Raw genomic sequence first — 15,203 nt, 5'->3', positions numbered from 1 at the left:
ATTAAAAAAACCTAAACAAATGACAAATTATAAGTACAGTGTTGAAAAATACATGATTGTATCAGAAATATTATTTTACTTTTGTATTGTTCACATTACAGATTAAGGAACTTTACATAGTAAGCCTTGCCTAACAGTCATTTATGTTTCACTGAAAAACAGTATAATGGCAACTAAAAGACATGAAAGATTTATGAGCTAAATTTAAGTTAATTCACACAAAAGACCTAAATATCTGATTACATTTGGCATCCTTGGGTATTTTTTCCTATTGACAAAATGACCATTTTTGAAAATATTTTCTAGAATTCTTTTCCAAAAACTAAAGTTTTTAATCATATCTTAAATACCAATTTATGTTCTAAAAAATAGAAATTGCCTTATTTTTGTTAGTCTTTATAATTAACTATTACTAGTCTTTAATAGTAAATAGTACTACAGTAAAATTATAAATTTGTCTAATTAGGAAAAACACAGAACTTGAAATAGATTAATGAACAAAATATTCATAAAGTATAGAAATTCTGTGTCTCACTTTCACATGGGCTGAGCAGAATTAAACACTGCAACACAGCCACTTTATTGGTTTTTGTAGAAATGTATGGCTGGCTGAACAGATTTTTCTATTGAAGCAAAGTGGCTTGTCAAAGTGATAGTCCTCCTTGATACTAATTGGAGATGTCAGAGCAAAGTCCCTTACTTTTTCCATGTTGTGACACCACTTTATTCCAGTGATGAGAGCAGCACAGCTTGTGCAGAATGCCATAATGTAATGCCCAGAATGCTTTTAAATGTTTTTGTTTTCATGAACTTAACATTGATAAAATTTACTGAACACCCCTTAAGTGTATCTTGCTGTTTTATGAATGTTTATTCAACTTTGTTTACAAATCAGTGTAGATTTTCCTTCTATGCTAATCAATATGCATTCATTGTCCTTAGCGAAAAGCAGTTCTCCTGGACTCTTTTGGTGCACATTTTAGAACATTCCACTTCTATTTTAGTATTGTATGTGAATTGTGGGGTGCATGTTTTACTCAATACTTCCTCTGTGATGAATACCCCCAATAATTAATAAAATTCAGGAAACTATATTATTAAACACTTTCCTTATTTATTTTAAAATGGATACTATTCATTGATGTAAAATAAAAAACTCCACTGACATGGCATGTAGCTCTTGAAATCTCGTCAGTTACAGATGTCCTCATTTACAGATTGTGAAAAAAATTCATTCACACTATATTCTGCCCATTGAGGCCTGCCTCTTAATAGGGTGCATGTAGAAAAGACAGCCATATATCAAATATGAACGCAAATAAGTGGATCACCATGCAAAAGACCATGCATAGCAATCATTGTTCAATTTTCTTACATTTTTTTTGTGTCAGCATATATTTTTTGCCAAAGGAAGTATTTGTCAACCATCCATTTTTTTTCCTGCAAAGTTGCACATCTTTGAGAATGGCTTTTTAATACTTTTGTATCCCATATAGAAATCTATTTGACACACAACATTGCAATTTTCATTGTCGTCTTGATGGGAAGTTTTTTTCAGATTGAGTGATGTAGAGCAGGGGTGTCAAACCTGCAGCGTCACGTCTTGCGACTTTTCCCCCCTTCGCTAAACCAGGGGTAGGCGTGGTCAACATGAGACGCATCTGGCCCATAGGCCGCAAGTTTGACACCCCTGATGTAGAGAGAATGGTTCAATTGCAACTGCTACTGAAGACAGCATATTTTTCATTTAGTGTTAGGCATGATGCAATTACAGAATGATTTTCTTACTGGGTTACTCTTCAGAGCAGAAAGGAGAGAGAAATAAAATGAAAATGAATGTTGAGTAAAAGGATCTAATATTTACTGCAGTTAGATCCATAATTGGACAAGAAATCCAGATTAAAAGGCAGGGATTTTCCCAACTAGTTTGGGTTGCATAGTGAAATGCCAGAATGATATGGCATTCATGGAAACATATGGAGAAGGCAGGAAAGTCTGAATGACAAACTATTAAAACCTACATGTAATGTGGATTTAAAGCAACAATATTCTACTGACTTAAAAACTGTTTGAATTCAACAATATTTTTGACAGGGCAGGTATACAAATAAGCCATTTATTACAGAAACCTTGAGAAAATACTGAAAATACTATTGAAAGCCACACAGAACAGCAACAGTGAGTTTTGCTAAATTAGCAAAACTCACTCATTCACTCACTCACTCACTCATTAGGTCACTCCCATTGTAATCTTGCACACATTTACTTTAAAATAGATATGACCGAACTAAATGGCAATGAGGGATTTCCTAATAATGTATGGCAGATTTACAGGCCTATAAGCAAGAATGGTCACAGCCAAAAAAAGAAGGCATTTCTGCTGGCTTTTCTAACTAGCAAGTAGTTATTTTACATACAGCAAGATGTACAGAAAGCAATCGGTTTTGTTTCCTTCAAAACTGGAACAATCATCACAAGGCATTTTTATTTGCATTTAAAGCGGCCCGTAAACCTCAAGAGGAGCACGGCCGAAACTGGAAGAAGAAGAACACGGGATACACACACGCGATAATCGGAGGCTCCTCTTGACCCCCCCAAAACCCCCGCTTTTCATTGGCCGATGGAGCTTTTTTTTTTCTCCATTTCAAGTGCGAGTTGCGCAACTCAAAGGCGAGGCCAGATCGATAAGAAAACGCCAACTTCGTGCAGCCGACCGCCATCGCCGTCCTCAAGACACCTTTCAAGGCGCATCTATAATTCGCTCCAGGGAATCTTGGGCCAAGGACGATTTGTCACTCCTTTTTTTTTTTTTTTTAATCGGAAGATCTGTTTTTATAGGCGGCGGCTCCTCCTCCTCCTCCTCCTCCTCTTCGGGCCTAACTTACTCCTCAAGTGGCGGAAACCGGAACCCTTTGGACCCGGAACTGATCGAAAGAGGGAACGAAGAAGCATCGGCGGCAGGAGCCCTTTTCCCCCCTTTTTTTGTCCTCCGCCGCAGGTCACGTGGTCGTATCACGACCGCTCCTTCTTCCTCTGTTCTCCCCCCCTCTCCCTCTCTCTGCCTCCCCCCCTCCCCCGCGGCGGAGAGCCCGGTGCGGCTGCAGCGCAGCATGGCGGACACGACCTCCCAGGTGCTGCTGGGCTCCGGCCTCACGGTGCTCTCGCAGCCGCTCATGTACGTGAAGGTGCTAGTGCAGGTGAGACCTTTGGCCCCTCCAGCTTTTCCCTCCTCTTGCGAGAGCGGGGTGGGGGTGAGACGGCAGGGAGGGACCACCCCTCGCAATCTCCGGGGTGCTTCCTCTTCGGCGATCGCTCTTCTCTCTCTGGGTCGCTGTCGACCCTCGCCGTAGCAGGATCACACACACACACACACACCCCACCCCCACGATCCTCCAGTCTCGGGGGTCTTTTATTTGCCTTCGCCTTGGGACGATCACGCTTCTCTTGTTCCCGTGTGAATATAGTCGCCGACCTGCAAGTGGTAAAGAAGCCGCCGCTTGGGTGAAGGAGACCGATCCAGCTCTAGCCGATCGTCTCCCACCCACCCACCGGCACTTCTTTTCGGAGCTCTGCCACCCACCCACCCACCCGCCATCTCTTGCCTAGAAACACAAATATGGTCCGAGATGAGGTTTCTTGGGCGGCGGGGGGGGGGGGGGGACCGGAGCCACAGCTAGTTTTTTGTTTTGTTTTTTCTCAGAGGTTAATTTTTCCAAGAACCTTCCTTGCTTTGCCATCAGGTAATAAATAGCAGAAAACTTAAGGCCCAAGAGGCTAATCAATAAAGTAAATTAACTAGCAGAAACTTAACTTAGTGCGGGGGTTTTAGTCCAGTTATGGTGCATGATGGGACAGGTGCCCTTAGACCCTTGGCAGAGTTCTCGCTTGTAGAAAGAATGCTTCCGCTGAGGTCTGGCTGCCGTGAGACATTCTGCCAGTTGCTTGTCACACTCGCACGCCGTTCTGCCACAGATGCTTTTGGACCGGCACTCCGTCTCGGAGGTTTTACACAGCAGTTTGTAGCGTTGCCATTTTACTCTGTTGTGACATTTCAGAGAGAGCCTGGTGTGGCGATAACAGCAGTCGTGCAAGAAACAGCAGCGATCCACCGCGTCCAGAGGCTTTCCAAAGCCGCCTGTTCCACAGTGGCAGCCGTATAGGTTGAGTGCTAGCAGTGGGATTTGCAGACGATCCCCATAACACAACAAAGTCAAAATCATATCCAGGACGCTGCGCGTTTCTCGTTTGCTGCCCACGCTTGGTTTAATTTCTTGCAGGAATAAAAGTCCCACTGTAAGCCATAGGGCAGTCTTCATTGCAGAAACCAGTTTCGAATTTGTTTGTCCCACTCGGGTATCTTTGCAAGTGAGCTGATTTTCAAAATTCCAATCACTTTTCTAGTTGTATATGAACCTCATATTTAAGTCTGTCTTATTTTTATTGGCCTTGTCAAGGACACTCCCAGACAAACTCTCTGTAATTTCAGACTTCTTTATTTAGTAACATTGGTGGTGGTTTCTGGCTTGTTGTGTCCTTATACTTATTTCATTCTTGGCTGAAAACCCTAGTTTTGTAAAAACAACAGTCTTCCTGTACAATGTGCTTTCAGAACAAGAGCTTCTAATTGAAAGTACAAGCTATAAAAGAGTATTTGCATTTTCAGGATATGAATACATGAATCCCTGCAATCTAACCTTAAACCTTTAAACCTTACATTTGTAAAGAGCAATGAGACACTTGTATAACTGTCCAACAAGGGCCACTCAGAGCAAGGGGAACATCTGGCTGTTTTTGTATGGAAAACACACACTGTATGAGAAGTACTGTGAGAAATCAGAAAACTTGATATTTGCTTGCCAATAATACTTTTTGCTAAACTGCAGATCTCCTAAATAATTTACATTGTGAATTGGAATGTGTGCATTTGCCATGCTCCTAGCAAATCAATCAATGAATCACCAAAGCAGTTTCATCTAAAGAATTAACCACCTAATTGTTTTATAACTTAACCATCCTAGTCAGCATAATTTGAGGTAGCAGGATATGTTAAGGGAAATTTCCTGCTTTTAAGTAATTAAATCTTAATAGCAAAGTAACTGCAAAAAAGTGATTGATTGATTCATTGATTGATTGATAAGTGGTTAGATTTTGTTTGAAATTAAGGAAGATAAAGATTGCTTTGGGGACGATGACATATATTTACCCTATAGTTCTAAATTTGTTATATAGTAAAAAACAATGTCATTATCCAATATACTGAATTGCAGATTACCTCAGTGCCAGTTATATATTCCAAATATCACAACCAACTAATAGAAATTGTGCTTTTGGTATTGATACTTCTAGCACTCGTATAAGAAGGAACTTCTGGTTAAATGAAATAATTGTATTAATGCTGTGAAATGCATGTTGACTGTTTCTTTGAGAGGATGTTCAAATTGTAGGCTATAAAGTTCATTGTGGATTGTCTCTTTATTTCAAAGGTGGGATATGAACCCCTTCCGCCAACTCTGGGAAGAAATATTTTTGGTCGGCAAGTCTATCAACTGCCTGGTCTCTTTGCTTATGGTGCGTATATAACATATATATTTTGCAAATAAAAAGCCTAAAACATAGGATTGCTATAGTTACTGACGTGTATGTGAGAAATGCATGCCTTTGAACTAGACTTTTATCAGATATGTTATAATAGGTTTTACAAAAGACAAGTTTTGAAGAAAAGAATAGATAGTTATGTAACTGAATTTGGTGCATATCTAAACTGGATATTTAAACAGAATGTCAAAACTGTGTCTATATTCACTTTTGAATTCCAGCTAGTAAGCAGTGTTTTGATAGTAAATGGTTTGTCAACATTCCTTTCTGTGCTTTCTTCCTCTTTTCAAGCACCATATTTTAAATTTGATTTAGAAATACATATGCACATTATAGCAATGCCACATTTCCCCCAGTGTGCAGCTTATACAGCAGCTTTTTAAAAATCTCTGTTTAATGTGGGGATTGAATATCTGTTTTGAACTCTAGGTTTCTAGTCTTTGGCTATTTTGGAGTTAAACCCTCACTTCGTTGCCTGTTCATTTTTCTTCATGCATTTCTCTAATGATAGGCACTGAATTTCCATCAGGTTCCCAATTTGATGTTTCTTTGTATGTTTATTCAAAGCAGCCAGTTATTTTTAACTTTAGCTCATAGTTCTTGTTACTGTTGAGCAGGAAGGACAAAATAATGAGGCTCCAGATGTTTGGGGATTACAATTCTTGTTACTCCTTAATGCTGGTCAGAGTAATAAGAGTTGAGAATTGAGCTACAGACTGCTCATCCTTGCTATAGTGGATAATAGAGTCTGGTAAGGATTAGTACATTATATGATTCTGTTGCCTGCAGATGTTATGTGCAGCCAATGCATACTTGAATGACATGGATATGGTTAATATCAAAATTTCTAACCTGGCATTAAACAGAATTAAACTAGAATTTTCTAGGATGAGATAGATTCAGATATGTGGCACTTGGGGGAGAAGGGTGAATAATGGGACAGATGCTTACCTCTGTTTCTGTTTTCAGCAAAACACATTGTGAAGATTGATGGGAGGGCTGGACTCTTCAAAGGTTTGGCTCCTAGACTCTGGTCAGGAGCCATTGGCACTGTAGTACACAGTAAAGTTTTACAGGTACTTTATAATTTGGTTCTATATTGTTTTAATATACAAAATATTTCAGATTTCAAATACCTTATAATGTAGGCCATTTTTGCTTGAATTTTGTAAATGACCTCTGAACAACTTTCTTATAAGTTTCTTTTTCAGCCTAGTCCAGTTTATTGTTCATTCCATATCTCTATCTGTGATATACATTCATTCTGCAAGCACAGATTATAAATCACAGCTCAAAGCGCCTAGCATTGAGCTAGTTTGATGTTCAGTTCTTTGATCATCAAAGTTTTTTATTCCTAGATTGTACAATTTTTTTATTTGATTTTAATGTAAGATATTTAAATATTTCTGTTATCTACCAGGATTGCTGCTGCAGTTCTTTTGTTAGGCCAACTTATAATGGTGGTGCTTGGTTACATATTGGAACAAATACGGAGCACACAATCAAGTTATCCTATAGGTAGTCCTCCCTTAACGACCATTCATTCAGTGACCGTTAGATGTTACAGCAGTGGTGATCAAATGGTACTTAAGCCCAGACTCTGAAGTTACAGCCATTGCATTGCTCCTGGGGTCATGTGATCAAAATATAGGTGTTTGATGACCCACCTGCACTTAAGACCTTAGGGGTGCTTCAACAGCCCTCTTTTCCTCAGACACTGAACTGTTCTGTCAGATTTACATTTTGACAGAGTTTGTGTGTTTGCATTCTTCATTGACTGGGTAAGCTGTGTGTTGAATTTATAATTCTTGTCTATGGTACCTTTGGTGCTTTAGAGATATGTATATAGAAAGTATAGGCCAATGTAATCTGGTTTACAGAGCTTGTCACTGAAGTAAAGAACCTCAGGAGGAGGGTGGGAAAGAATGTAAGTGCAATTATGTACATTTAATGGTAATAAAAGATTGAGAAGATAACTTACGAGCTTATATTTGTATATTTTCTTTCTATCTAGCAATGCCAGAATGCTGACCAAAGTGAGGTATGTCATGAAGTCCATTCATAAATAACTTCCCAATAAAACTCCTTTTTGAAATTAAAGTTTGTGGAGCATGTCTGTGTTCTATACTGCAGTTTATGGAAGTGGAAGGCTCTGCAGAATTTGTAAATAAAATTGATATTATACTTGGGAATGAGGATCCCATACCTGGCTAGTTTTTGAAAGTGGCTTCCCCCCCCCTTTTTTTTTTCCCTCTCTCTTTAGGAATTAGGGAATACTCACAAAGAACCTGGATCCTCTTTTGATCAAGTTATCAAGGAGGTAAGATGTGGGATTCATTGATCAGGGGATTGGCTGGCTGTGGATCATGTAAAAGAGCTTTCCTGACCTGACACCTGCTAAATGTGTTGGCTGGTGGATAATTGGAATGGTAACCTGTTGTTTCTGAAACCAGGAGATATGAGGCAACAGCCTGTTTGCCTACACTATAGATTGTATCATAATGAAGTTGAGAAGCAAGAATATCTTGTTAGCATAGGAAAGTATAGAAGTGAGCTGTTTCTTTGCTGTCGTGGCATTCGGGCTCCAGCCAGAGCTCTATAGAAGCTATATAAAAACTAGAAGCAAGGAAACAGACAGCATAGGGATGAGATCTGCTTACCCTGTCAACCACCTCCAGTGGTGAGTGCCCCCTCGGAGCCCTGGCCAACCCACAAAACTAAGTTTGATACCTTTCTGGGAAGGTCAGAAGGGTGGGAGCAGTTCTCATCTTCAGTAGTAGAGTGCTTCTCAGGGCAGAGATCCATAGCGGAAAAGCCTCTTCTCCTTGACCCTGCTCACTGAAATTCCTTAGATGGGAGATATTGGGATATATTTGGGGTATATACATCATATTGGGATTTAATCCTTTACTGGAATCTGGGTAGATGGGACATCTTGCTCGTTCTTTGGCTAACCTTTCTTCTGATACGTCTCCAACTGTTTTTCATCTTAGACCTCTCAAGAGATGATTGCACGTTCTGCTGCTACACTAGTCACCCACCCATTTCACGGTATGTATAGATTCATCTTTCAGTTCCGTTTCAATCATACCATTGTAACTCCTAGATACGGAAGCAACTCTCTCCCTTCTACCATCGGGGTTTTTTTTTTTTTTGTGCATTAAGGCAGGAGATGGCTGTGTCGTAACCCTTCCCTGTTAATGTTTTTACCATTTCACTGCTTTTAATTTGCAAACAGTTGGTAATGATTGATAATGAACTATTTGGAAACATTTTCACCCTACCTTCCTTCATGGACCTTAACTAGCTAACAAGGGGAAGTGTTAAAAATCACCATGCAATCAAATACACTGGGACCATCAGCAAGTTAAATGACTGTGAACACACAAATGTAACCATAACAATCAAACCCATAACAATCAAATCAAGACTCTGGCCATGCTTGAGGACCTCCTTTGAAGAGAGGCAATGAGAGGAACCCAGCTGGGGAGGATGAGCCAGGAGTGTAGCTGATGGAAAGGTCCTTTTTTCCCCTCAGCCTCAGTGAAATGGGTTTCTAGAGTGTTGCAATATGCAAGTGGGTCTTTGATGGTAACTTCAAAAGATGGGCAGGTCATATTGGGTAGAGCATGGTGATCCTAATCTCAAGTTTCTTCTCACAGAAAGAGACCTCTTCTCACGGCACTTTGAATTGAGCCAGAGTAGCTGATTCAGTAAGAGTTTTGTGTCCTCCCACAGGCAGCACCTCAGAAGACCTTGGCCACAGGATTTTATCCAGCCTGATTTCCTAAGAATTGTGAAATGCCACTGCAGTAAACCAGATACAGTTTAATTCAGGAAGATATCATTGTGGCCAGATGGGCCATCTGCAGGAATGGCTGTAATTACATTCCAGCTTCAGTTGAGCAAAAACAATCTTGGCCATAATCAAACTTGATTATTTCCGATCCAAAAGAATTCTAGACACTGAGCCGAACATTTTCAAAAGGAGCTCTATTTCAACCCACATGTTGCACCCACATACCAGATTGGTTGTACCATTCAGGGGCATAGCCATTTTGCCTGGGTTCATCTTGAGTTAAGAGTCTTGAGATAATCAACCAAGTAGTTGATTATATGCTCCCTTATAAGTATAAGTGGATAGAGGAGTACAGGTGAGGTCTTCCTTAATAGTTTTTCCCTTTTGACTCTTCTTGTTCTTTAGTGATCACCTTGAGGTGTATGGTGCAGTTCGTTGGCAGAGAGACCAAATACAGGTATAAACATATTTGCAGTGAGGTTGGCTTCATTGGAGTTTTAACTCACACAATGGAAGGAACTGAGGGCTGGGAGATAAATTAATGTATGATGTCAGAAATGTTCTGTTGTTGAGATTAGTAATAGTGTCTGTGGGATTGGATACATAATATGGTATTTGTAGAATCTTGATGGATTGTTTTTCCCCTTCAATTTTCAGCGGCGTGTTTAGCTCTTTTGTCACCATATACCGGGAAGAGGGAATCTTTGGATTTTTTGCGTGAGTACTTTTTACAGTGTGTTTTTACCACCTTTTGATGCCATGAAAGCTAGTGCAGGGATCATGTAGGATTTTCTCAGGATGAGCACAATATGCCACTGCATATTGTATTAGTTACTGGAGAAAGGCTATTATTTGCTTGCTTTCAGAAGGCATCTGATTGAATGTTGTGGGCGACTGGATTAGGATGCTGGATTAGGTGAGGCAGAATTCTTAAGCAATGCACTATCCCAAAGTGAGTGGCAGAAATGGTAATTTTTTTCGGGTGTTACTCAGCCTAGTCTTGCACATGCTTGACCAGTTTCCTGCCCTGTGAGCAGTTAGTGGTAACTATGTTGTCATGTCAGTGTTGATGGTATCCAGCCTTATTACTAGTTGGCTGTTTTCATTTCAGGGGCCTGATTCCCCGTCTGCTTGGAGACATCCTATCCTTGTGGCTTTGTAATATGCTGGCCTACCTCATCAATACCTATGTACTGGAGAATGGGGTAAGTGTTCTGCCTGTAGAGTGCTATGTCCGTAGTTAGGAAGCAGCAATGACTGTTGAGGCTCCATTTGGTTGCAATTTTCTGGTATTGGCCTTGAAGGTGCCTATTCTCACTGTGCTGCAGCATCCTGAAAAGGCATGCATGAAAGGCATGGGACAAACACTTTCTGTTTCTGTCAAGTTATTCTGAGTGGTTCATGGCTCAACGGAACTGAAACCTGATACTCCAAGGTTTGTTCTGGGCTCTAGCAAAAATAAATTTGAGATAATCTTGTAGGGTAAGAAGGCAAGACTGATACACCTCCTCTTTCTTTCCCCTCTTTGGTTCACTTTTCTACCCCTGCAGCTTCCCAACAGCTTCTATACCTCCATTTAGCTGCTGCTATGCCACTGATGATGTCCAGATGCCTAATACCCCACATGGAGCACAGTTGCCTTAGGGTGATTTCCAAACCAAACACACAATTCTCAATTCTGTGTCAGGATGAAAAACTTGGATTATGGTCCAGACACAGATCGCCAACATTAAGTATTGGTTTCAGGCGAAGGGTGGTCAGTGCAAAGAATGCTTTAGGCATCCCAGGTCATAAGTATTAGCCAAAAAATTTTTTCTGTTCTCAACCTATACATATGGCTGTTCGCAACTATAGATAATACTAATACATATTAGTACCACGTCTTCTTGTGGGGAGAAGTTGGCTTTCTCAGGCAACACATTTTGATTACAAAAGCAAAGGGTTATTTTTGAAGCACACAAGGGGCTAAATAAATGTAGCCCCTGTCAGCATCTTCTTAAAAGAACCTGATTGCCCTCAGTGGCTCCTGCATGACCCTAAGAAAACACTCCTTGGGTTTAAGAAGTTGTGGGCAGGGCTGTGTTTAGGCTGTTGCGTGCACTGAAGCATCTTCTTGCCTTGAACCTGAAGCCTTGCAGAGTTCTGGGAGGCATTGTCTTTACCTTTTGGACAAAAGTTGGGAGTGACTTCTGTTATTGAGGAATCTGTGTTTTATTGATGAATCTTCTTTCTAGGTCTCCACCATGACTGAGATGAAGGGTTACTCTCAGGCTGTCACTGGAGTGAGTGTGTACTTTAATGTCTTTTTTCTCTGATGTAGATGAAAGGGAAAAAATTCTGAGAGGACCACAAGCCTCATAACTCACTGTTAAACCTTTGGTCCTGGTGCTCTTGAGAGGGATGTTAGAGAATGGTATTTAACTAATGGTGTTAGAACACCTTTCAATTTTCAGCCTTTAGAATCTCTGCCCAACATTGGAATTTACTGTTTCTTCACTAGAGATGTATCGAATGCTGTTGCTAGGTGGAGATTACTTTTGGGGCTTAGTTGAGTAATTGCCAGTCTTTTTTTCCCTTTGATTTGTTATCAGTGTTATTATTTTATCCTTCCATCAAGTTGCTGTTGCTCTGTATGGGGCATGGTTAGTGGTAGTTCTGTTATTATCTAGTCCTCAGCCTTATGGGTGAGGAAAGAGTCTTGGCATACTTTGTCCACTGATACATCATGCTGTATTGTACTTTCAGTTCTTCAGCAGTATGCTGACCTACCCCTTCGTACTTGTTTCAAACCTAATGGCCATTAATAGCTGCGGGTAAGTGCACCCTTTCTTTTCTCTCACTTGGCTTTCATTTGAAAGCACACAAAGTTCAGTTTTATTTTTCAGGCCTCTTTCTTTCAATAACTATTGAGAATTTTAGCAGTGTGCTGCACCTTACCACAATGTTCATGTTTTCAGTAATTGCTCTTAGGAATGTTCATATCATAGCCAACCGAGCTAAAAAAAAGTTTGTGACTTTTTTATAGGAGGCCATTTGGATGACTAAAAGAACTCAAAGGTTTTAATTTAAAAGTACAGTGGGCAAAAACCCCATTATTTTATAGAGCCCTGCCTAAAACCAAAATATTTGTGGCTGGAGAAACAGCTTTTTTTCAAAAAAAATTGAAGACTTGTGGGTAGCAGCAAATCCAGTACACTTTTAGAAATTCATTTATATAAGTATATAAAGTATTGAAAAAAATCTGGATTCTTTCCTTTGGTATTATCCAATCATATGAAATGGGAATCTACGTTTAAGTTTTTAGGAATAACTGGAGCCAGAAACTGCCTGGATTCTTTGACTTTCCTGTAATACATTATTCTGTGACAATAGCTTTGCTGATAAAAAGATAAATTCCAAATTTGTGGGATCGGTTCTTTTTGGTTTTGTATTCCAGTTTTGACCAGTGAGATCCTTGCAGTAAAATTACCACGAGGTTATGAACATGGCAGTCCTCTCATTTGTGCCAAATAGCCACTGTTCAGAGCTTTCGCCTGTGTGCGCATTCCATTTAACTCTTGTCTGCACTTTGGTGGCTGTTCAGAAGTAAATGCAGGTTAGCTTAGTATAACATACTGTAAGGCCAGCATGCACACGTGAAGTCAATAACAATGCGTTAAGAAATATTTCCATTTGTTAATTCTTATGATAAAGTCAATCAGTTTCATGGTGGCATTCCAAATACCGTTATGGAATCGGGAGGACTACGTTTAGTTTGTGGTTGCTAATTTGCTAAATTATAATATCTGTCCCTGTTCTTGTAAATAATGTGTTGATTATTAGATTGCTCTGCCATATAGAAGCCAGTTGCAGGCCAGTTTCCTGTCAGACTACCTGTTGAGTTTTGTCTCAACCACCTTAGCTCCTGCTTGATCCCCTTTCCTTTGCAGCGAAAAAGGACTGGGTTGGAAATGGCCTCTAAGCAGTGATCTTCAAACAGGAGCCTGGCACTGAAACCTGGTGGGGAGTGAATTCTATAAGCCTTGCCTTCTATTTTCTAGGCTCGCTGCTGGCCTCCCACCTTATGCACCAACGTACACCTCCTGGTTACATTGCTGGAGCCAGCTGCATGGGGAGGTATGTCTGAAATGTCTGTCCTTCCTTACAGGATCCTCATGTTTTGCTTGGAGATGGGTATAGAATTGACAAGGCAGAGTCCCTCCTTTGGGCATACCTACCATCTAAGTAAAAATTCCAGACAAAGTTGTCCTGCTGTACAGATACACTCCCACATACACACACTCCCTGACTGCATACTATCTGGCCCTCAAACCTCAGCTGCTCTATAGTGTGTGAATTTCAGAGGGCCCCCGATGCTCTGTCTACTGGACTCTGACCTGTTTCATTTTCTTCTCATTTAGGGCAACATGAGCCGAGGCAACAGCCTGTTTTTCCGGAAGGTGCCTGTAGGAAAACGATACGTGTGGGATGAGAAGAGATTTCAATGAGTCTGCAGCCTTTTGTGGCTGCTTCAGATACACAGAATGATGGCAGTGTGTTGATTTCTATCCAGTTCTTTTTTTAAAAAAATAATCATTTAACCTTGGGAAATGGACTTGACTGTGAGCATGACTTAATGACAAAAGTAAAAGGGGAAATCCTGTTCCCCCCTCTGAAACATTGGGGTAATTGCCAAAAAGCTGCCACACTCGGGTTGGGGTTGGGGTGGGGGAGGAATGGAGGTTTACTGTTTTGTGAAGGGGGATATTTTTTTAACTTTCTCCAGAGAAAACCATCTATGTTGGGAATACTCTTGCCCCTCATGTTCTTGCTATGCTACCCCAGGTATTACTGCAACTTGGTTGCCAAGCCGTGGAAATAAGCTGCTCCTGGAACAAGATGGATTCTGTTTGGCCTTGTGCATTTTATTTGCAGCTGCTAGATCAAGTTGGGGAATGTGGACCAATTTTTTTTTTTCTTACCCAGGGAGAAAGTCATTTCTCAGCCTTCATTCTTTCAAACATATGGTTAAACATTGCTTTAGTTAAGCCCAAAAGATGAGTCTCTTTGTCTCTACAGAAGGTTCAGCATTACCAGGAAACAACTAGAGCTTGTGTTCTACCACTGAGCAGATTCAGAAGTCATCTTTCGCTGCTTCTGCAAAATGCTTGAGGGAGCTTTACTCTTGATGGCCATTGAAAGCAGATGCCATTTTCAATAGATCACAGTATGGATTAAGAAATGCTCTTCCAAAGTCAACACAAATGTTTAAGAAGGAAGATCTGTTGTTATGGAGAGAAAGCCACCTAATTGTTTTTCTCCCACTCTGCCCGCAAATAATCCCACATAGGGATAGCTTTAATCTAAATTGAATTCTGTGCAATACTTCAATCGAAAGCTGAGCTTTGAAGCTTTGGGGCATAAAAGTCTTTCATCTGGCATTCTTGTGGAACTTCTAAATAAATAACCATTTTTTTGAAGATGGCTATTCTGCCCCAGGAAGGAAGGGTATGAAGTAGGGTCATTTGGGTACAAGAGATTCCAAAAGAGGTGAGGTTACCCTTATAGTTGTGCCTGGAAAAAATGCTGTTCAAAAATGTGATCATGAAACTTACTGGCAGTGCAGAATGTTATGGGGTTAATTCAATATGCTCTTCAAATTCTTTTAGAATTTTATAATGCCAATAAAGCTGTAAGTGTAAATGGAGGACATAATTGATATACATTTGTAATATGGTCCTACCAGCTACCTAATGTGATAGACCATAAACTTGGTCCCTTGTCTTCCTCTTGTATTATCTATGTCACTATCTGGTAGAACAAGATCCTT

At 40.3% G+C, this 15,203-nt stretch overlaps 2 protein-coding genes across 2 annotated transcripts; one reads left to right on the top strand and one right to left on the bottom strand.

Moving 5' to 3' along the window:
* Window positions 1-2,854: 2,854 nt before the first annotated feature.
* On the top strand, window positions 2,855-13,988 carry MTCH2 (mitochondrial carrier 2). Its single transcript, XM_070956900.1, has 13 exons — window positions 2,855-3,197; window positions 5,484-5,568; window positions 6,565-6,671; window positions 7,610-7,636; window positions 7,859-7,915; window positions 8,589-8,646; window positions 9,800-9,851; window positions 10,052-10,111; window positions 10,506-10,599; window positions 11,629-11,676; window positions 12,140-12,207; window positions 13,435-13,510; window positions 13,795-13,988. The coding sequence occupies exons 1-13, from the start codon at window positions 3,111-3,113 to the stop codon at window positions 13,879-13,881; spliced, it is 906 nt and encodes a 301-aa protein (XP_070813001.1). The 5' UTR covers window positions 2,855-3,110; the 3' UTR covers window positions 13,882-13,988.
* On the bottom strand, window positions 3,807-4,316 carry LOC139327168 (phospholipase A2 crotoxin basic subunit CBd-like). Its single transcript, XM_070956888.1, has one exon. The coding sequence runs from the start codon at window positions 4,314-4,316 to the stop codon at window positions 3,807-3,809; it is 510 nt and encodes a 169-aa protein (XP_070812989.1).
* Window positions 13,989-15,203: the final 1,215 nt, after the last annotated feature.

The sequence above is a fragment of the Pituophis catenifer genome, unplaced genomic scaffold (genome assembly GCF_029215685.1).
Source record: "Pituophis catenifer annectens isolate HBS135680 unplaced genomic scaffold, rPitCat1.0.hap2 SCAF_1, whole genome shotgun sequence".
NCBI lineage: Eukaryota > Metazoa > Chordata > Lepidosauria > Squamata > Colubridae > Pituophis > Pituophis catenifer.
This window is presented reverse-complemented; position numbering and strand designations above follow the sequence as displayed.

Excerpts from the sequence above, each read along its gene's own strand:
- MTCH2 (XM_070956900.1), top strand. The coding sequence starts at position 3,111 with ATGGCGGACACGACCTCCCAGGTGCTGCTGGGCTCCGGCCTCACGGTG. Across the intron at positions 9,852-10,051 it reads GGCAGAGAGACCAAATACAG|CGGCGTGTTTAGCTCTTTTG; the intron begins GTATAAACATAT and ends TTCAATTTTCAG. Across the intron at positions 10,112-10,505 it reads GGAATCTTTGGATTTTTTGC|GGGCCTGATTCCCCGTCTGC; the intron begins GTGAGTACTTTT and ends TTTTCATTTCAG.
- LOC139327168 (XM_070956888.1), bottom strand. The coding sequence starts at position 4,316 with ATGAAGACTGCCCTATGGCTTACAGTGGGACTTTTATTCCTGCAAGAA.